Raw genomic sequence first — 23,562 nt, 5'->3', positions numbered from 1 at the left:
TCTACAAACACTAGAGAAAAGAAGAGGAATGCTTTTGTATAGACAAGATTCTTGAACAGTAGCAGGTGTTAATCAGGGTCACAATCTTAAACTTTCCCAGTTTTAGGATGAATTCTTTGAACAGATACTGAGTTTTTTTTATCTAGTCATCTACACTACTTTAATATTACTCCATCCTACAATATTACTTTAATACTACTCCATTTTATCAATGAATTAAATTCTCCAATCTTTCCTTTTAGGGTAGAACTATACTTAGAGAAACAAGTATTTCTGGTTTTGGGTTTTTTGTTTTTGTTTTTGCAAGGCAGTGGGGTTAAGTGACACAGCTGGGTAATTATTAAGTGTCTGAAGCTGGATTTGAATTCAGGTCCTCCTAACTCCAGGACTGGTACTCTATCCACTTCATCGTCTAACTGCCCCCTGAGAACCAAGTATTTCAATAGATGAAGGGAAATGGAAAACTTAGAATGCTTCAGAAATAATAGCCTTATTAAATATCTAGTAATTTAAACTTTTTCTTCCAGAGAACAAAGGATGTTGGAGTCTTCCTTTTGATGAACTTCATTCTCATTTTTTTTTTACAAGGCAATGGGGTTAAGTGGCTTGCCCAAGGCCACACAGCTAGGTAATTATTAAATGTCTGAGTCTGGATTTGAACTCAGGTATTCCTGACTCCAGGGCCGGTGCTCTGTCCATTGCGCCACCTAGCCACCCCACTGATTCTCATTTCTTGCAAGTAGTTTTCAATGGCTTCTATTTCTTGTTATTCCAAACTATAACTATACTCATTTCTTAGTCTCAATACTATAAATTATCGTTATAAATTAGATTGGCAAGGCTGCGCAGGGAGCAGTAAATAGTACATCAGTTTCTATTCTCTCAAAAGTGCTATTTGTTGGATTAAAATGCTCCTCCCTCTTCCAACTACCTTTCTGTGTAAGGTTGGATTTTCTTCATATATATTATAACTAGGACAACATATATCAACAGATATTAAGGGAGATAGGAAAATATAATTGTCTTTCTATAATGCCAAACGTAAGAGATCTGAAAAAAGTTTAAATTTGTAAAACAATGCAAATCTTTTCACTAATTTTTTTCTTTTGGAAAAGTTGTTTTTCATAAAAAGTTATTTATGTTATAAATGGGTTTATTATTATTATTTTAAAATTAACAAATATCTAAAAAATTAAACAGGTTTAATTTTAACATAGCAAATACATACATATTCACCCCCCCCACATGAACAAAAGCTCTTTTAGTGTCCTCAATAATTTTTTTACGTTTACAGGAGTCCTGAGACCAAAAAGTTTGAGAACTCTTGGGCTAGAGAAAGATCAAAAAAAAAAAAAACCATCTGATTTTTTCTTAAGATCAACACTAGGGGGCACCAGACTACAATGCATACAGACAAGGTCTGCAAGAGCACATCAAAGTCTTCAATTGATGGTCCCTTATCACTGATAATCTTATATTTTTAAAATAAGGAATGGCAATACCCTGTACAGTCTTTACAGAAGGAGCCTCAATTGTTTGACTTACTTGTACAATACCAAGGACATAAATATTATCTGAAAATACCAAATGAAAACTAAAGAGTACAAGTGAGTTTTCAGTTATTTACAAAAGTTAAAATAAAAACTCAGTGGTTCAGGAAGCATGGAATGAAACCTTTGACCCAATAATCTCTCTACTGGGAATATAGACTAAATTTTAAAAAGATCTATTTGTACCAAGATATTTATAATTCTATTTAAAATGGACCAAAACAAAATCCTGCAAATAACTCAAGTGCCCAGTTAGAGAATGGTGAAGCAAGACTGATGAGACAAGAATACCATTTATTGTTATGCAATTAATTAATTTAAATAAATAAAGCGTCCCAAAGGTCTTGCTGCAGTTTTAAGCTACTAAAGTTTAAGCTATTTAAGTTATTAAATTGCACTAAGGCCTCTGGAAAACCTTGTATTCATTAAAGTACACTCAGTTCTGCCACAACACTTGTTATGAAAATGTCAATTTGTTCCAATGCAATTGACATATTAGGGAACAATTTGAACACAATGAGAATTTTTCATTTGCTTATATACATGATTTCATCTGCAACAAACAGTGAGAATACAAAAAAAAACTGTACTCAGTTGAACTGAGTTGGAGGGAACATACAAAATACCTCAAACATCTACCAGGTACCTCAAATAATGGTATCTATTATCCTGGAAGGTTGTATTTTCCTATTCTTCTGTATTTATTAACTTTTCTATATTAAAAAAAATCCATTCAACACCCCAAACATGTCATAGAGTATATGTATCTTCTGGTACAGATCCTCCACCTTCTGCTTTGGTCAAATTTTCTTGGACCCCTTCCTGAAGTGGTGGCCCCCCAACATTGTCCTCTTGCTGACTTTGCCAGTGCAGTATCTATGGAAACCATGGCACAAGTCAAACAGCACCTCCTATTTATTGTAGTATGTATTTCTTAAATATTGTGCTACTATTTTTGTTAAGATTCCTATCTATTTATGTGCCATTGATGGGATTTTTCAATGTTGTGTCCCTAACCTCATCCCCCCCAGGGAAGTCGTGTGCTTTTTATTATATGATTTTATATAGTACAGTAATTTTTAGATATATGTCAAAATCATAGCAGACTGTACTTTTCACATCAAAGGCACTGCTAGGTCCTGCTCTGTGGGGTGGAGGGAGTGTGTGTGTGTGTGTGTGTGTGTGTGACACAACATGTACACTTCCTAAGGATAAAGACTGAATATGATAGGAGTACAGAAGAGATCTAGGTTTGCAATGGTGGGGGGTGGGCTTGAGGGAGGGTCTTTGACATGTTAAGAGGCCATTGCTAAATACCTTCCTCAATTTCTCATTGCATCTTAAGGATACCAGTGAAGCATTCAAACTGTTATTTTCTTCTAATCAAATGAATAGTCTGTCTTCTCTTCCCATCACATATTTTTTATTCCTGTTCTTCAAAATTATATGTTGTGGCTTGTTCACATCCATCTTATGCCTCTCATCTTCTCTCTGGGTCAAATTAATGTTTTCAATTCCTTGTAGACTGATGTTCTATGTCTTGGGGCCATACAAAACTGGTAGAATTTTAGTGTTTTGTTTCCAGAAGTCTGGGGGCATTAAAAGACCTTTGATTTCCTTAGGGAAATTCAACCCCCCTCTTTCCTTCTATTTAATCCTGACACCAACCCACAAGCCATTTCTACTGTCCCATAAAGATACACAAATGGACAAACTCTATAGAACTTTTTTTATTTTACAGAAAAAAATTGAGGCCATTAGCTTTGACCTCTTTTCCCTTCTATCTCTTTTCCTATCATTCATGCTTTCTGCAACTCTCACAAGTCTATTTCACATGATTATTCCTTAGCAACTGATCCCATTCAATCCTGTCTCCTTCAACAGATTGCTCCCCATGGCATCCCCATTCTTTTCCTTATTTTCAATTTCTCTCCTGGCTCATTTCCTATTACCTATAAACATAACTATACCCCCCCCACCATCTATCTCTGTTATTATTTTCTTTTACCCATTGAAGCTAAACTCCTTGAAAAAGTCCCCACAATAAATGCCTTCATTTTCTCTCTTTTCTTACCCTCTTACAAACTGCCTTCCAACTTTATCATTTTACCAAAATTGCTTCCTCTAAGAATACCAAAAGGCCAAATTCAATGGCCGTTTCTCAACCATCATTTTCCTTGACCTCTCTGCTGTCTTCAACACTGTTGACCATTCTCTCTCTGGTTTTCCTCCTACCTTGATTATCACTCCATCCCTGTCTCCTTTGTTGGATTCACTTTTAGATCATACCTTGTAACCGTAGATGTTCCTCAGGATTCTGGCCCAAGCTTTCTTTTCCTTTCTACTCTGTACTATGTCACTTGGTAAGTTCCCATGGCTTTAATTACTATCTGTAAGATGATTATTTTCCAATCTCTTTCCTGCCCCAAACTCTCTGTTGACCTTCAATATGAAATCTCCAAATGACATTTTTGAATTGGATATCCAGTAGACATCTTAAACTCAGTATGTCCAAAACAGAACTCATTATCTCTCTCCTTAAACCCAGCCCTTCCTACCTATTCTATCATTGTAGAGGGCAACACCATTCTCTCAGTCCCTTCAAGCTTACAACTCAGAAGTCATCCTGGATTCTCACTATCTTTCATATCCTTTCCCTTTTTCCAAGCTGTTGCCAAGACCTTAGATTTCACCTTTGCAACATTTCTCATATTCATCTCCTCTTTAACTCTGACTCTGCCACCATTCTAGGGCAGTCCTCATTACCTCACACATTGATTATTGAAATAGCCCAAGGTTGAGTCAAGTCAGATTCTAATCTTCAACCCCACCCCCACTCCAATGGACCCTCCCTTCAGTCTACAAAGTTCAGGTAGGTCCTTTAGTCCATCCTAAAGTGCAGGTCCCATTATGCTACATTTTGTCCCCCCAGTCCCCCCCAAGTTCTATGGCTCCCTAACACCTCCAGGCTCAAATATAAAATGCTGTCTTGAATTCAAAGCCCTTCATGACCTAGTCCCCCGAAACCTTTCCAGTCTTCTTACACCTTACTTCCTGACATGTACTCTCTGAACCAGTGACATTGGTCTATTGCATAAATAATAAAATACTCTGTCTTTTCTCCCATGCCCAGAATACACTCTCTCCTCTGCTTTGATTACTAACCTTTCCTGGCTTCCCAATTAAAATTTCATCTTCTACCTTTTCTAAAAGCACTTTTGTTGTCATTTGTTCAGTATGATTTTTCCCCTCTTTCATTTCTTTCAGATATCTTGTGAATTTAATGACTCATAACTCTCACAATGTTATTGCTTCTGGTTCTTACCATTTTTAATGCATGGAAACTTTTGGAAGAGTAGTGAAGTTCCTTCTCTGAAAAATGTTTTAAAATTCACAATACATATATAGGATTATAAGGAAACAAATTATATTCAAATATAGCTATCAGAATGCTAAAAGTATTCACAAATATGAGGTTTAAAACTACTGTTTCTTATAAATACTTGTCCCAGTCAAGCTGTTTTCCCTATTTTTTTCTCTTTATTATCATATCTATCTCTCCTACAAGCACATCCAATACTGTGATAGATGAATTATGGTGATTCTGTCTTTGATGATGAAAATAGTTTATGACATATATAATGCCTCACAAATAAAATGTAAACAGCAAGAAAAAATATAAAGTGAAAAGAGGACTAACTGCAAAGAAATACCAAAAACAATCCAATTATAAATCTGGAAGGGATATGTTGTTTATTTATAAAACTGCACATTAAAGAGTTATGTAAATCAGCACTGAAGGCAGGATGACATAGAAGAAAGAACAATGGACCCCTACCTTTTAGACTCCCAGGTTTTCTTTAAAACTTAGCTAAAAATTCTATCTCATTAGGAAGACCTTTCTCTGCTTTCCCCACGTGCTAGTGCCTTCACCTCTATGAGGACCTTTCAGCAACTCTGTATGTATCTTTTATGTACTTATTTATATACACATTTTAAAAATTAGAAAATAAGTCCTGGAGAGCAGCGCTCAGTTTACTTTTTCTTTGTATCCTAATGTTGAATTCTAATATGGAAGGCTCTTTATTAAAGTTTGGTGATTGATTAATCCTTGGTCATTGTGTCCAGATTGGCAAATTGGTAAATAGCAATTGTTTCTTTTTGGCCAAAAACCCTGAGTGTCTTCCTCTCCTAGGCTGATTTTTTTTTTTTTTTGACTAGTGTAAAGAACCCAATCTCTACCTCATTTCTTTCTTACCTAGACTTAAATACTGAATGGGTGTTGTCCCAGTCAAACTGAGATCAATTAAAACCTTAGCTTGAAAAGACCAAGGTTTCCTACTGCATCCAGGGTCATCTCTAGTGGTCCAGATCCATATCTGACCACTAATGGAACCTAGATGGTTCTGCAAGAAGTGAAGCTGGTGACTCTGCAGTCTTCCCTCACTTAGATCCAATTCACTTGCATGTCATGCCATCACTCTTTGAGAATAAAGGACAAAGGACAAACAACAACAATAACTGGACTTCAGGTAAAACTCTATTCTTATATTGAAATAGTTAACACAACCCAATTTCTCCCCAAGACCATAGTTTTAAAAATTCTAAATTTAGTGACCATCAAAAGAAACATTTGAATAAGTTTGCTTTTTTTTTGCTTTTGCAAGGCAAATGGGGTTAAGTGACTTGCCCAAGGTTACACAGGCAGTTATTAAGTATCTGATACTGGATTTGAATTCAGGTCCTCCTGTCTCTAGGGCTGGTGCTCTTTTCACTGTGCCACCTAGCTGCCCCCACATAATAATGATGATAATAATAGGTGCCACTTATAAAATGCTTTCACATTTACAAAATACTTTGACTTAAAATGCTAGATTTTCATCTACATTTTTAATTTTACTATCATTTCTAGACTTTCACCTTGAAAGGACAAGACAGAGGTCTTAAAATATAGGACAAATTAAATATCTTCTTGAAATAGGGACTATGAAAATGCAGGGACAAAATTAGACTTACCTTAAAAATCTACTACTAATAATAAATAAAAACACTATTTATATAGTGTTTTAACATTTGCAATGGGCTTTAAATTTTTAAATTTATTTGATCCTTATAACACATTATCTCCTATTTATAGATGACCAAACTGAGGCTTAAAGATCTTATAGAAGCTTACCCTGGATCATATAACTAGGAACCTAGGTAGTATTCAAACTCAGGTAAGCCTGACTTCAAATCCATTACTTTATTCTTTAAGCTCTTTTGATTATCTATAAGAGAACATGTATAATGGAATATATTCATACTTTTGGAAATCTGCATGTAGTCTTTTATGGTACTATGCTTCTATTTTGTAATATTTAACTTCGTACATATCCTATCCTTTCTACTAGATTATAAGTTTCCTGAGGGTAAAGACTATATCTTAATTTATCTTTGTTTTTCTCCAAATAGAGCTTAATTTATTGAAATGAATTTCTGATAAACTATCAATTTATTGAAATAATAAGCAATTAGAGGGACTGAGTAATTATTAAAGTATATTTAGGGGACCTGATTAACAGAGTAAACAATGATACTCTGGGGACTGGGACAAGTATTCTTAGGGAATTATATAGGAAAAGTTCTTCCTACCTTACATAAGGATCAAATTAAAGGAGTCAGATTATTTTTAATTTCAATTAAGTGGTTGGAAAGCATGGATCATGTCTTGATCAGAAAATAGGATGTAATATTATAAACTTCCTTGACAAGAAGGGGATTTTACAGTTAGAAGGGATCTTACAGTTCATCTTATCCAACCCTTCATTTTTCACAGATGAAGAAAAACACAAAAGCCTACAGAGGAGCCTAAAATCACATTATCAGTGATAGAGCTGAGACCAGACTATAGAATCTGATTTGTAGTCTTGCGCAAAATGAAGTCTTTCCATTAATAGCTTTAGGATATTTAAAAAATTTTTTCTTTTGATGTCTTTTAGAATGTGATTATTTATCATATAGAATTAAATTTATTTCTTGACTAAGTTTCTTCCTTCAGAGCTTAAAAGCAAAAATGATCTTATCTGTCCCTCACATTTCTCATATTTCTGATCTATAGGCAATGCTATCAAAAATAGGCACAAGGCTGTGTTTATTAAATATCTCTTGAATTTAATTTTTAATTATTTGGGTTTTGCTGGAAGATGTTCACCTGACTCCACAGCTGGTGCTCTATCCACTGTACCACCTATCTGTCCCTGGAAGATAATTTCTCACTCTATACATGGATTATATTTTTTTAGGTATGTTTGATGAACCTATCTAATCCCAAATCATCGTCAAATAGTAAGGAGAGGGACACAGACAGACAGACTTCCGTATATACAATGGCCCTCTTCCTAGTCTAACAATACTCAACTGCTAAATATAGGGGGGAAAAAGAGTTACTTCCAACTTCCTCTAAGGAAAAACATTTTCTTTGGGGAAAAGTATTTGAACTAAATGTTATTTCACCATACTTTGGTAGCTTTGGGATTTATTATCTCCTATAGTAAAATAGTATACTAGAAAATAGGCAGGAGATTTCAAAACAAACTAATGACTTTAACTTAATACCACATGCCATGACTCTCAGAAACTTTTGAATATTCTCAAAAAGGGAGAGCAGAGATGATCTGAACTTACAGAAATTCACATGTAACTCCTCTTAGCTCTCTCCTATAAAATTAGGGAGTGTTTTCCTTTCCTTTGCCTGGCATAGTAAAAACATATAAAGGAGAAGGGAGAGCAAATTTCTTTTTTTTTTAACCAGTTGTCCAATTTTTTTTAGAAAGATTTTATTTATTTTGAGTTTTACAATTTTCCCCCCATTCTTGTCCCCCCCCCCTCCACAGAAGGCCTTCTATTAGTCTTTACATTGGTTCCATGTTATACAATGATCTCAGTTGAATGCGATGAGAGAGAAATCATATCCGTAAGGAAGAAAAATAAAGTATGAGACAACAACATTACATAATAAGGTAACTTTTTTTTTTCTATTTGAAAGTAATAGTCTTTGGTCTTTGTTTGAAGTCCACAATTCTTTCTCTGGATACAGATGGTGTTCAGGGATAGCAAATTTTTACTAATAAAGTTTACAGTTTGCTATATATTCTTGTTATTTACTTATTTTAAAAGGTAGCTGAAAAGAGCAGTTGGATTGTCTTCAGATATTCTTTCTCCAATCTTATTCATCAACTCTTATTGAGGATAATGGAAGTGATTAAAGTTCTTTCATTTTATAAAGGTTCCAATTTTTCTCAAAAGGGATACTTTGAAAAGAAAACACTTTGATTCACATACCTTGAAGTACACTGTTCCCTTCTCTTTCACAATAGCAGCCTGTTCAAGTTTTTCTTTGGTGTCCATCTCCCAGGATTCTTTGGCCTGTAGACAACATTTTTAATAATAATTAGATAGTAGCATGGATAATAGCATAAGCCAGAGGCTCCTCTACCCCTTTAACCAACAGAAACCTTTAAAGAATAATACAGACTTTAAAATTTACAGCTTAAATTTGATTGCCACTTCTGAAATTCTACATCTGGCTAATGTTTTTAACATTATTTGAAGAATTAACTCTCCATGGTTAATAAACCAATGAACCAACAGGCCAGTTAGTTATATGCTAGTTGCTAGTCATACAAAGACAAGGAGATTACATCTTACTCAGATAGAATATAAATATAAAATTAATACAAGGAAGTTTTGGGAAGGAAGGCCTTTGGGGGGCAATTTGTATAGACAGGTTTTATATAGAAAGGTGTCTTTGTAGTGAGTCTTTTTTTTTTTGCAAGGCAATGCAGTTAAATGACTTGCCTAAGACCACATAGCTAGGTAATTATTAAGTATCTGAAGTTGAATTTTAACTCAGGTCCTCCTGACTCCAGGACCTGTGCTCTACCCACTGTGTCACTAGCTGCCCCTCCACTGAGTGTTAAAGGAAGGAATTCTATATGGTAGATGTGAGTACATTCTATGCATGGGGAATGTCCAGTAAAAAGTAAAGAGAAAAGAGAATCAGTACTGTGAATAAAGAGCAGAAAGTTTTAATGGATCATAGAGAAAGGATATATAAGGAAAATGGAAAGGTGAAGGGTGGTCAATAGTATAAAATGCTGTAGAGAGGCCTTGAAGGGTGGAGAATGAAAAAAGACTTAACATAATATCTTGCCCTTTAGAGATTGAAGAAAGATCTGATGTTTTCTCTAGAAGTTGCAGGTCTTATAACATCACTTTTTTTGGGAGTCAAAAACTAGGTCTGAGTAAGTATGAAAGTTGTGGAGTTCACAGTAAGCTATAAAAACATTCTCTTTTTTCTTCCTCACTTGAGCAGATGAAATGAAGATTCCATAGTGAGAAGGCTTATCAGTCTTTGGTGGTCCAGAATATAAAAAGCCGAGTTTAGAACATAGTATAACCCATGCTGCTTGGTATGTTAGCTAATGGTGTGGGGCTCTTTCCTGTAGGCCCCAATCTCAAGATTCCTGCAAAGGGTACAATCTGTTCAGAACTGAAAAAGTGCTCTCCCTATGGAAGTGCTTGGCAGAGTATGAACCTTTTTGTCCTCAACCCAGAAAAAAGTACAGAAAGAACAAGTCTAGGAACAAATAAAGGAACAAGTCTTGGATTTCACCCAAAAAACAGTGAAATAGGCTGACACACACCAACAAAACAAGAGCAGTGAAGGCCCGGGTTGGTATATTAGCTATGTTGCACTGTTATTGATATGCAAAAACTATAAACACTAAAGTAGCAAACATAATGCCAACAAACACAGATATCTAACTACTAACATAAACTACTGCTTGGGGGACATGGGGAAAAATTCTATCAGTTTGAAGTTTTTATATTTTTACCTTTTCGAAGCTCTTGAGAATAACTTCATATACAAGTTCAGCATTAGGCTCAATGCCAAATTCTGGTTTCCCAGCCTCTCCAAAGCCATATCTGAAATAGAGAACAGAAACTAGGACTTTAAGGAATCAGGGTACTTTTGGGGACCTTGTTGAATCTTCTTCTAAGGTATCACCCAATAGAGTTATTAATCTGAAAGCTACCAACATCAGTGACAAGTTAGATATTGACTACTGGAATCAAGTTCGTGTTATTTTATTCTCACCCTTACTATTTAGGGGGGGGGGAATTATTCAATGTGATCTTAAATGCTGTTTAATTAGAGTGACATTTACCTTTTCATTAATAAAGAATAGTTATCCTTGTGGGAGAAGTCTTTTATGAGTTTTATCAAAAAGATTGCTAGAGCAAATCAGAATCATTATTAGAGCTGGACTGGTTGTTTGGCAGAAATGTATTTTAAAAGCCATTTCCAAGGAATTGTCACTTTCAACTGGATCAATGAAAACATGGCTCATATTTCAGAAGGGGAAATATGTCCTTGTATTTCTTCAAGTTTGTTTTTTTTTTAATGGGAATCACAGATAATACAAATAACCAAAGCTGCAAGCTTTGGAAGATATTTCTATCTTTTTTATTTATTTGAACTGACACATTTTAACACAGAGACATTTTCCAAAATAGAATCAAATCCTCCTACAAAAGCATATTTCCTATAAAAATAAATAAAACTGCCTAATCTTGTTATTGTTTTTTTTTTTTAGGTTTTTTGCAAGGCAAATGGGGTTAAGTGGCTTGCCCAAGGCCACACAGCTAGGTAATTAAGTGTCTGAGACCGGATTTGAACCCAGGTCCTCCTGACTCCAGGGCCGGTGCTTTATCCACTGCGCCACCTAGCCATCCCCCTAATCTTGTTATTGTTATTCAACTCTAGATCCCCTTCACAATATATCTCACCATATAGTTCTATGGTTATGTTGGTATAATGTTAATAGTCTTGGAGGAGGTTACCATATAAATTGGGAAAAATTTGTCAAGTTAGATGAGTGAGTGGCATCTGGATCACTGTTACTAAAATGATAGACAAAGGGTAATAAGTTACAAAAAAATGTTTCCCTAAGAGACTGTCTAAGTCTCCAATAGTTTTAAGCTTAGAAGTGCTAATGGATCAACTTGTGCTGGGAAAAATGTAGGCAAAAATGAGTCATCTCCTGGTTACTGCCTTTAAATCCAGGAAGTACATACTTTCTTACAGAGGCCAATATTAGAACGGGTAGCACATATTTAAGTGGGTAGTAAATCAACTATGGGCCCCTTATCCTACCATGACTGTACTATATTTAGCAAAGAAGGAAGAAAATGATGGAAGCTATATTCTAAGTCCTTCTGTCAATGCCTATATAGAATAAAGGAAAAAGACACCCTATTCTGTAAGTGCTGCCTATGAAAGCAAACATATAAGTCAAAAAATTATTATTAATAATAATTTACATCTATATAGCACTATGAGGCTTTCAAAGTGTTTTATGTATGCCATCTCATTTGATCATCACAATATTAATTACTCTCATTTTTCAGATGAAGATACTGAAGCAGAGAAAGATTATTTGTCCCTTCACACAGCCTGTAAAGGTCAGAGGTGGAATTCAAAACCAGATCTCTTGACTCTAAGTTCAATATTCTTTTCCACTACATATCACACTGTTACTTTAATTAAATGTGCTCAGAATTCACAACATGGATGAAGATAATATCAAACTTATTAACTTCATTCCAAGGTCTCCAGTAATCTTAAATTAATTGTTTTAACTGTTAATGTCAATTTAAGTTGAGAACAATCTAAAGTTTAGGAAAATGAGAGTGGTTTTGCATTTCAGATGATCTCACTGTAATATACTCATCAGGCATGTTACGTACCTTGGTCCAAGATACAGCATACAATGTTCTTCTCTCTGCATTTTCTCTAGGGCTTTGTCAATTCCTATGGGAATGTCATGGTCTTCACCTTCTCCAACAACAAATACTACATCTCTGCAATCAAATGTCCTGTTACCACAGGAACCTTTCAGATGGACTGAAAGGAAAGAGAGAAAAGTCATTAAAGTGAGCAAAAAGCAGAAAATTATCCTCCTTGGGGTCTGGGTATATCTATATCTATATCTATATATCTATTATGTATTTTTTTAAAAGTGATTTTCCCTATATTGTCCAAACTAAAAATACAGGACTGCTAATGGGCCTGATCTCACTATTAATAAGCATGGAAGCTTTGAGTTACTCTAATTCTAACATATGGGGTTTATCACATTGATCCTTGATTTAGTGTAGCATTTGATTGACTTAGACCTCTGTAGCACAACTCCCAAGCTCCAGAGAACCACCAACCCTCAGTTTCCCTGGTATTTGGGCTTAAAGGCATATACCTACTCACTGGCTCTTTCTCTGTTTATTAAGTAAATATTTACTACAGCTTTTCAAATTTCAGTTTCCTCAATTATTAAATTCTTACTGTTTACCACTGTTCTTTCTGCTCAAGTTCAGAGTTTTATGAATTGATCGTTAGATTGGGAAGGTAAAAAGATAAACTGAAAAGGGGCTATAAATTGACTAATTTTGTGACTGTGGACAACTCATTCAATCTCTATATGTTTTTCATTAGTAAAAGATGGTTGATAAAACTGTATTATAAAAATGCCTGGAACTAAAGATCCTACCCCTTGTAATACTGGATTCTGACTAATTATCATATCACCTAGTCTTAGCCCTTGAAACCACTTCATGACCATCTCTGTACCATGTCATTAAAAATCTATAGCTTTGAAAGCAATAATATAATTAATATTAATATTCCTAGCAACAGATTGCCCTATTTCTCCAATCACTATTTTTGACTTCTATTTAAAATACTCCCCATTACTTGTTGTCTTTTTTTTTTTTTAATAATGTAAACTTCTTGAAGGCTAGGACTCTCTTACAGGGTTAGATCATGAAATCAAAGAAGTTTACAGTTGGGTAGTACCAAAGAGATCATAAGTAGAATTAGATTAGTGACTTTTTTTTACAGCAATGAAAAACTAGAATTTGGCTCAATATTTTCTAAATAGGATAGAACTAGAATGTTTTTAAGGTCCAAAAAACAAATATTGGCCATATTGATCTAATCTTAGAAGTACTATGAGAAAAGAGTTAATTCAAGGTATTGTAATTTGGAAGCAGACATTTTTCCTTACATAGCTATCCTTTAAGAAAAAAAATTTATATCCAACTGAATGAATGAACGAATGAATAATAAAAAAAATTATTAGGTACCTGTTGCATTCCAGAAATTTTGATAAATGCCGGAGAATTACCAGAAAGCTTACTGTGGTCTCTTCTAAGCTAAATATTATCCTTTCAATTCTTATCTCTGCTGCTTCATTTCTTCTTTCATGTAGATCTTGTAGAAAATTGATTTTTTCCTTTGGGTTTCTGCTTACATGTGTTTTGGAGTTATTCAGTCTTTCTTTTGGGAGATTTTTATTTGATAATGGTGCTTATCTTTCCTGACCTAAGACTTTGTGTCAGGGTCAGGCTCCATCCGCTGCTGAGCTTTTGGTCATTCTAGTTTGGTTTTTACTCTGGGTTCTGATATGAACCTCTGCCTCTAGTCCTCTATTAAGGTTGAGGTTGGAAACTGATTTTTCAGGGCTCTTTCTTTGGAATCTCAGGACAGATTGTTAGGGACACTTCAGAATCCCTGGGACCAATGTCTTAGTTTGAGCCCTGTGGTATCCTGAGCCGTGTGGTATCCTGAGCATTGGCTGCTGGTTCCTGAATGCAGCTACTTCTTTTAAGGCTTTCAAGGTTCTTACCATGAGATTTTCTTGGGGAAACTTTATTCTTGCTACCTCTGGACCCTGAATTTTACATGTTCTGTCTTTTTGCCAGTATTGTTTCCCTCTTTTTTTTCCTTTAGATTTTTCAAGGCAATGGGGTTAAGTGGCTTGCCCAAGGCCACATGGCTATGTAATTATTAAGTGTCTGAGGCTGGATTTGAACTCAGGTCCTCCTGACTCCAAGGCCAGTGCTCTATCCACTGCGCCACCTAGCCCCTCTTTGCCAGTATTGTTGATGCTAAATTTGTTAAAGGGGTTCCCTTTTCTATTATTTATGGGATTCTAGATGACTTTTGTGCAGTTGGTAGAAGTTATTTACTGTAACTTCTCATTGAATTTCTTGATCATTATTCAATTTAATATGAACTTCAAGGTTTTGCTATTTAGGTAGTCATTTTGGAAGAAAGTTAGTAAAATAATTTTCAAGTCCTTACTGTAAACAAACTGGTTTCGAAATGATCTTAGGGTACTGGTATTTCTAGACTATATAAGAAGATCTAGTTTCAAATTCCAGCTCAACTACCCACAATCTATGTGACCACAGTCATTTAATTTTAGCTTCCACATCTCTAAAATGGGAATAATGATACTTAATACTATCTCATAAGGTTTTTAAAGAAGAAAACATTAAATTTGTAGAGTTGACTTGGAATCAGAAAACCTCAGTTTAAATCCATGTATCAGGGCAGCTAGGTGGCGCAGTGGATAGAGCACTGACCCTGGAGTCAGGAGGACCTGAGTTCAAATGTGCTCTCAGATACATAATATTTACCTAGCTGCGTGACCTTAGGTAAGTCACTTAACCTTGCCAAAAAAAACCCCAACCTAAAACAAACAAAAATTCATGTAACTGGGTATTCTTGGGCACTTGGCCTTTCAACCTCAATTTTCTCATTTATAAAATATAAGAGTTTGATCAGATTATCACTATCATCCTTTCTGGTTCTAGAGCCTAGAATCCCATAAACCTTTAAGTTATTGTTACAGGTCCTGACCATAACTTTGTCTTGATGCACTACTGCTTTTCCATCTTCCAGATTATATCTCTAGAAACCATGTATTAAGAGAAATTGTGACACTAAGCTCTGACCTCTGTGGGAACAGAGATTCTTATCTTTTTTTCCTTAACTTGTTTTCCTCCCTTCTACCTTTCCATCAAAAACTGCAAGTAATCAAGTCAACACTACTACTGATTCTGGAAAGGGCTTACTAATTGACTGTCCTTACTGTTCCACTCACCTCTTAAGACTTCCTAGACTACCACTCCTCTGGAATGTAAGCTCCTGGAGGTCAGCTTTTATATTTGTCTCTATGGTTATTAGTGGCTGACACATAATAAATCCCTTTTCATTATTAATTTACTGAACTGATGTTTCCAAGGAAACATTTTGAGGAAAAAGTTTGCTTACCTAAATATTTTGAACATTTAAAAAAGAAATATATATTTTATATATTTAAATCTTACTTATTTAAGGCAATGAGGTTAAGTGACTTGCACAAGGCCACACAGGCAATTATTAAGTGTCTGAGACCGGATTTGAACTCAGGTCCTCCCGACTCCAGGGGCCGGTGCTCTACCCACTGCGCCACCTAGCTGCCCCAAAACAGAAATTAAAAAAAAAAAAACACCCTATAATATAGTCCTATTTTTGAAAAGGCTTGCTAAGGGTAGAGGAATTTCAATTAATTAGACTAATGGAAACTTAATTTATGAGGTTGTAAGTTCTAGAAGTATTTCATAAGATTATAAACACATTACTTTCTCTTATTGCTTACTAATAGTATTAGCTACAAGTGAAGCTTATAAAGTTGATCTCGTTTGAAAACAGAAAATGAAGGGATTTTCAAAATGATCCTGAATTACACATTGATATAGTCTCTTTTTCAGTTTGACACTATGATTTAATTCATTAATAATAATAATAATTGATAGCATTTATATAGGTTTTAAGGCTTATAAAAACTCTTAACAGTTAATCTCATTTTGGGGGCGGCTAGGTGGCGCAGTGGATAGAGCACCGGCCCTGGAGTCGGGAGTACCTGAGTTCAAATCCGGTCTCAGACACTTAATAATTGCCTAGCTGTGTGGCCTTGGGCAAGCCACTTAACCCCATTGCCTTGCAAAAAAAACCCCCTAAAAAATTAATCTCATTTTATCCTCACAATGACCCTTAGGCAATAGATGTTATTATTCTCATTTTATAGATGAGGAAACTGAGGCATTAAAAATTATATGTGTAATAAAATTAATAATAATTAATTATATAATTATATGTATATATACACATAGATATGTTCTCTAAATATCATAATCCACCCACATATTCAGTAAAGATATAGTAACAAATGCCAATAGAAGGGAAAAGAAAAATGTTTTAAAAAACAAAGTAGGGGCAGCTAGGTGGCACAGTGGATAAAGCACCGGCCCTGGAGTCAGGAGTACCCTGAGTTCAAATCCAACCTCAGACACTTAATAATTACCTAGCTGGGTGGCCTTGGGCAAGCCACTTGACCCCATTTGCCTTGCAAATACCTAAAAAATAAAATAAATAAAGTATAATATTTTCACACATAGTATGCTAGTCTAGGAACCTATTGTATTTCCCCATGTATAAGATGCAGCTTAATTTTGGGGCCTGAAATTTGAAAAAAAGTATTACATAAAGTTATTGAACTCAAATTTTATTCATCTTTAAATTCATAAAACTCTTCATCACTATCTTAGGAGAAGTTCTGACTGCTTTCCTGCCCGTGCTCTGGTATGGGGTTGACCACAAGCTCTCCGGGGGGGCAAGTCTGGTATGTGGACATATGCTTAGTGCATTCTGTTTCAATAATCTGAAGCACCAATTTAGTCCTCCTTTAAAATCAGTCACTTCTTTCTTTTAATCAGCAACTCTTCTGGCCTCCTGTTGAACCATCTTTGTGGACACGGGAATTCCAATCACCCTTTGCTTTTCAATCCATACCGTCAATTCCCTCTCTAATTCAGGCCATTTGGCTGATTTGCCTCTCATGGCCTTCTTCTGCTCTTTTATTAGGGTTTCTTCTTCTTATAGCCAGTCTCGGATTGTTTTCTCATATGGAGGACAAGCTTAGATTCAGCAGCATGATTTCCATTCACTTTTTTTTTTTAGGTTTTTGCAAGGCAAATGGGGTCAAGTGGCTTGCCCAAGGCCACACAGCTAGGTAATTATTAAATGTCTGAGACTGGATTTGAACCCAGGTACTCCTGACTCCAGGGCCGGTGCTTTAGCCACTGCACCACCTAGCCGCCCCTCCATTCACTTTTAACTTGAATTCAGCACTGTATGAAAATCTTTTCTGAGTTATTTCTGGGCAGAATGTGGCAAAATGTGACCTAATATACTAGTAACAAATATGAAACAATGAGTGCAGAGACAACAAGTGCGAAAAAGCAGAAAATGCAAGTAAAAAAATCTACAACCACTGTGTGTAAGAGGACCCCAGTTTTTAGACCTCAAATGTTTTGAAAAAGGGTGCAGTTTATACATGGGGAAATACAATAGTTTCTTCCTGCATGCAGAGGACCCTTCCTCTGAATTTCCACGTTTCAAGATGGTCTAGTGATCTGGCCCCTTCCCACCAAGAAGGGATTCAGAGAGATCCCATTCCATAGCAGAGGCAGTTCTCCCTGTTGGTCTAATCTGGAAGAATGGAATTAGAATGATGCTATCCTATCAAGTGCTGGTCCCTTTTCATCAATGGGGGAACTTTCCTGCCAACAGAAGTCCTCTATGTGTGATATTGGCCAGGAGATGCTATTTCTCCCTGCTCCTTGTACCTGTCTAATAGCATGGCTTGCTTGCATGGACAGGACAGAAACACAATCCTATTGATGCAGGCAAGAGACATAGAGAATTGGGAACTATCTTGATAAATTGGGTGAAAGTTTCCTACTCTTGAGAAGTAAATTGACAAGAATTATGAATCAACAGAAACAAAATTTGTAATCTTAATGTAAAATTTGTATCCTGATCTCCTTAGGCTTCACCTTCTACCTAATTCCTGGTCTACAAGGGGAGAGGAAATTCACCTTTTGCCCTCTGGATAAGGGGCAGGACCATAAAAATCTGGATGGGACCTCTGCTGAGTTGCCTGAGTCACCTTTAACTTTCTGACCCAATCAACTCTGCTTGACAGCTCTTCTGTCTCTGTCTCTCTTTACCTACCATTTTCTTATGTGTTGTAACTTATCTTAATACATTTTTATTTTATTTCCATCCTTGCTTTCCCGGGTCTGAATATTGATTCCTCATAGGCAGAACCGAACTCAAGTAAGCCAGCAGCTACACCATCAACTCCTTGTATTGGTCTTATCTAAACTCTGTAACACCCTAGGGATGAATCTTTACTTATAGTAAAAACTCCCAACTCCATTCATCAAAAATGAACTTACTTCTACCCAATTATATTCTCTCCATTCCAGTGCTCCTAAACTCCCTACTGTCTCTACACAAAACTGTTCTTCATCCTCCCTTGACCATTCCCTTATTCCACCTGCCTCAATCCAACTCCCCTAATGTTGCACTCTAAAGCAACTCATTCTTTCCACTGTGTTCTCTGGAATAGATGCTCTGTATGTAACAAATTTTATTTTTTTCTTTCTCATTCCTTTCATCTGGCTCTCACTGGTCACTCTCTCCAGCACTAGTTATACCTATTTATTAAGGTTGGAAGCTGGAATACTGGTAGTTCCCCATTGTCACTTCCAAGCTCAATGCTCAATGCATCACTCAGTAGTCTCGTTCTCCATTTTGATCCCTGGGTGAACCCGTTCAACTCTGTTGTCCATGAGGATCTTGTTCCCTTATCCCAGTGCTGATCTTGCCTTGCCAAGCCTCAGTCCAAACTTCAACCATCTGCTACCTTTGCTCCTACATATGTGCTGCACCACACAAAACTAGAGAAAAATCATAAAAATAAGCTGATTGGATACACTATAAATTTATGCTACACAACCATAGCTGTGTCTTTGCTGTAGTAAAGCAATTCTTTTATACCTCCCTAACTTAATACAACTTTTCCAAACATTTTCATCCTTCCTCAAATCTTTCATGGCTCCTTGTCTTAGATGAGGACCTTGCCTTGTATTTATTTCACTGAAAAAAACTGAGTCCATTCACTGAGTGCATCCTCTTCTTTCCTTCCCAATTTACATTTCCTAGATGTCTTCTGTCACTATCTTCATCTTCATCCCTGTCTCACTTATGAGGTGGCTCTTTCACCTGCCAAGACATACCTTTTTATATGTGCAGGTGATCTCAATTCATCTTGTCTTCTCCACCATATTGTTTAGAGGACACTCTATTATTTTCATTCTCACTTATCTTTAATTTCTCCTTATCTACTAGCTGCTGTCCTACTGCCTACAAACATGCCCCTATCTTCCCATCCTCTCTTGATCATCACTAGCAATTGTCCTCCCCCTCCTTCCCTTTTATGGAAAAACTGTAATAGGTGCCTCTACTTCTTTTCTTCTTAAACTCTTCTTAATTCTCTACAGTCTGACTTCTGAGTCCATCATTCCACCCAAACTGTTCTCTCTAAAGTTACTTTCCTACAGAGGTCTCTTTGACATTGTCTATTCTGATCTCCTTGACACTTATAATTCTCTAAGTTTTCATGATGCTATTTTCTCCTGGTTGTCTTCCTACCAATATGACCATTGCTTCTTAGTCTCCTCTGATGGATCTTCATCCACGCCATGCCCACTAACTCTAGGTGAAGTCCCATAGGGTTTAGGTTCCTAGGTTCCCTTCTCTTCTTCCTTTATGCTATTTCACTTGGTCATCTCATTAGCTCCAGTGGATTCAATTATTATTTTTGTACTGATGATTTCTGTGGATATCCTAACCTCAAAAAACTGATGTCCAAAACTGAATTCATTATCTTTCCCCCTAAATGTCCCTCTCCAACTTCACTAACCTCCCTCTTTCCAATTTCACTCTCATTCTATCACCAAGACTTGCAACCTAAGTGTCATCTTCACTTGTCATATCCAATCTGTTGCCAAAGTTTGCTGATTTTTACCTTTGAAACATCTCTCAAATAAGACCTCTTCTCTCCCCTGCCACTATCATTACCCTCATTCAGGCCCTTATCATTTCATGCCAAACTGTTGCAAACTGATTTATTTCCCTGTCCCACATCTTCACCCACTCTAATCTGTCCTGCCCTTAGCTGCCAAAAGCACAAGTCTGCCACGTCATTCTACCACTCAATAAATTCCAGTAGCTACCTATCACCTCCAGGGTCAAATATAATCTCCTCTCTTTGGCATCCAAAGCCCTTCAGAGTCCGCCCCACACTTTTCCAGTCTTTTTTAAACCTTATACCACCCCTTTTTACCTCCCTCTGTACTGTACTCTGTTCTTCAAACAAGACATTTTATCTCATAACCTCAGTACTCCCCTGCCTGTCTCCAATGCCTGGAATGCTCCCCCCACCTTCTCTTTTTCTAGTTTCTTTCAAGCCTCAGTTCAAATTCTACTTTACACAAGAAGCTTTTCCTAAACCTCCTTAATTCTAATCTTTCCCTCTATTGATTAGTTCCAATTTCTTCTTCTTTTTTTTTTTTTTAAGGTTTTTGCAAGGCAAATGGGGTTAAGTGGCTTGTCCAAGGCCACACAGCTAGGTAATTATTGTCTGAGACCAGATTTGAACCCAGGTACTCCAGACTCCAAGGCCGGTGCTTTATCCAGTGCTTTACCTAGTGGCCCCCAATTTATTCTTTATGCATCTTATTTGCACATAGTTATTTGCACATTGTCTCCTGCATTAGAATGAATTCTTTGAATTTAGGAACTGTCTTTTACCCTTTCTTTGTATTCTCAGCACTTAGCATAGTGTCTGGGATATAGCAGATTCTTAATTAATGCTTATTGACTGTCAATTAGCAAGATTCTTTGAAATAAACAAAATAAAGGCACTTTTAAAGTCAGATAATAACAAAGAACTGCTACAGGAAGAATTTAAGAAATTTTAAAAAATCCTCTTGTGACTAATTTCTCTCAATTAATTGTGAGAACCAACTCAGTGTTCATAATTGCCTAAAAGGGGGAAAAAAAGTAAAAATCTGATAGTAGCTAATACAAACAGACATCAAAAAAGACAGTCTCTAAAATCTCAATTGAGAGCAGATCTCACTTTTCTGACATGGACCTGAACCACTCTTTACCTAGAACCTAGGACAATGAATTATGAAATTTTATACCAGGCATATATTCCAAGGATGTCAAAGACATTAATAGAAGTCTAATGTACAGTCAATTCTGCTATAATATTTGTTTTGAAACTGTCTATTTTTCTAATAGCAGCCACCTTTGCCAGTTTGACCTTACAGAAACAGAATAATAGAGCTAGGTCACAGAAAAAACCACTGTATACAATTTTTTTAGCTGTTTTAACATGTATAAAATTGAATGTTGTGCTCCTAGCCTCATTTTCCCCATAAGTGTTGTGGCTTTTTATTGTATAGTATGGTATGGTGATTTTAAGGTATGCATATGCTGTGTCCTAGCAGAACTGCCTGTATATAAAATTATTCAAAGTAGTGCTCTTCATGCTAGTTCATAGCCAATCAGCAAACAATTGAAAACCTATTGTATGCAAGGAATAAAAAGACAAAGAACGGGTATCTATCAATCACTGAATAAATGCACAAATGGAGGATATCAATATTGTTGATTTGGGCCACAGCACCCCCCAGGGTCCTCATCTCCTGAAGTCTGTCCAAGCTCAGGTCGGTTGCTTCCATGAGGTTATCTAGCCATTTGATCCTCAATATAACGTAGTATTATATGTTAAATAGGAAATGTTGAATCTTGAGAATTAAAGAAACAGAAAAATCTGTAGGAACTGATTGAGAGTTAAAGAAAACCTCACAGAACTACATGAATATACACAGTGCCACAGTAACATAAGTGAGATCACTAAAAAGAAGTCAAACACAGTAACTGAAAAAAAATAAAAAAGGACTATCAGGATAGAATGCTGTATATGATTACACAATTACACTGTAGGATGTGTCTTCTTTATTTCCTAATAAGGGAGGCTTCAATCTGGGAGAAGGAAGGAAGAATTGTTTTCTTCCCCTAAAAAGACTATGATATAAAAATGAAAATGCATCAATAATATAATTTTTAAAATTGAGCACTGACAGTGTCTGAAATTTCAAAGCCAGAATAAGGGAAGGCAGCACAATGCAGACAATAAAAGTATTGGACTTAGGCCTTTATTAACTCTATAGGCAAGTTGTAATTTGCCCTGTACACTTTAAAGTGCTTGGTCAGGCTCAAACCCACTGATTCTTAGCATCTACAATGTTAGGTGTGCAAATGCTCACTACCACCATCAGAGACTTCCTATTATCAAAAGATCCCGGGGTGGCTAGGTGGCACAGTGGATAAAGCACCGGCCCTGGAGTCAGGAGTACCTGGGTTCAAATCCGACCTCGGACACTTAATAATTAACCCTATTGCCTTGAAAAAAAAAATGATGTTAAACTTGGCCAACTACTTATCAGAATAAATAAACCATGATATACTCAGAAAATAAAGACATAGAGCAGGGGGCTTCCAAATTATTTTTCTTTAGTAGAGAAAAAATACATATTAAAAAAAGTTCCATACCACCCTACATCCCTCACCTTTCTTCTCCAGACTGCATATATCTTAAAGGGGAAAAAAAGTCTTCCTCCAATAGCTCCCAAATCCCCACAAATTGAAAGGGACCCAAATTACTAGATTCTGTATGGATTATTCAAGTTTCACTGCAGAAAGTAAATTCAGATTGCCTACAAAATGTCACTTAAGCTAAAGTACTGATTTATTGTTCTCTCACTGCCTAAAGCAATTTGGTTTAGAAGAGTACAGAACACCCTGTTCTGAATGTGGCCAGCAGATGAATTGGATGTGCAGACAGCAATTTGTACTCCTATTAAAACGAGGGAAGGAAAGGAGTGGCAGTAACAAAAGCTGAAATGCAAGAATCCAAATATTGTACAGCTTGTTTTAGGCAGAAAGAGAGTGAAAGGGGTTCCATAACTCAAATAGCACTAAAGATGTACTTAGTTCTGGTAAGTATATATTTTTTCCTTTCTAATTATTGTGGTGATGTCTAGTATCTTTGCACTTATTCCCAAGTCACTGGAACTTGAATGAGAATGTTGTAAAATGACTTTGCTATTGGACAATATTGGTTATCTGGCCTGAGAGTACTAGGTTATCACAGACTAT

At 36.1% G+C, this 23,562-nt stretch overlaps 1 protein-coding gene across 8 annotated transcripts in view; it reads right to left on the bottom strand.

The window, feature by feature from the left end:
- FKBP5 (FKBP prolyl isomerase 5) overlaps positions 1-23,562 on the bottom strand; it is a 209,689-nt gene that overhangs the window by 12,297 nt on the left and 173,830 nt on the right. For all 8 annotated transcript variants that reach the window (XM_074236456.1, XM_074236450.1, XM_074236452.1 and 5 more), the window contains 3 exons: positions 12,345-12,501; positions 10,430-10,520; positions 8,874-8,957 (listed from right to left, as the gene is read on the bottom strand). In XM_074236456.1, coding sequence (XP_074092557.1) covers positions 8,874-8,957; positions 10,430-10,520; positions 12,345-12,501 — 332 coding nt within the window. The remainder of the gene's footprint in view (positions 1-8,873; positions 8,958-10,429; positions 10,521-12,344; positions 12,502-23,562) is intronic.

The sequence above is a fragment of the Macrotis lagotis genome, chromosome 5, assembly GCF_037893015.1.
Source record: "Macrotis lagotis isolate mMagLag1 chromosome 5, bilby.v1.9.chrom.fasta, whole genome shotgun sequence".
In the NCBI taxonomy this organism is placed as follows: Eukaryota; Metazoa; Chordata; class Mammalia; order Peramelemorphia; family Peramelidae; genus Macrotis; species Macrotis lagotis.
The sequence above is the reverse complement of the archived record's forward strand: the minus strand, read 5'-3'. Positions and strand labels throughout refer to the sequence as shown.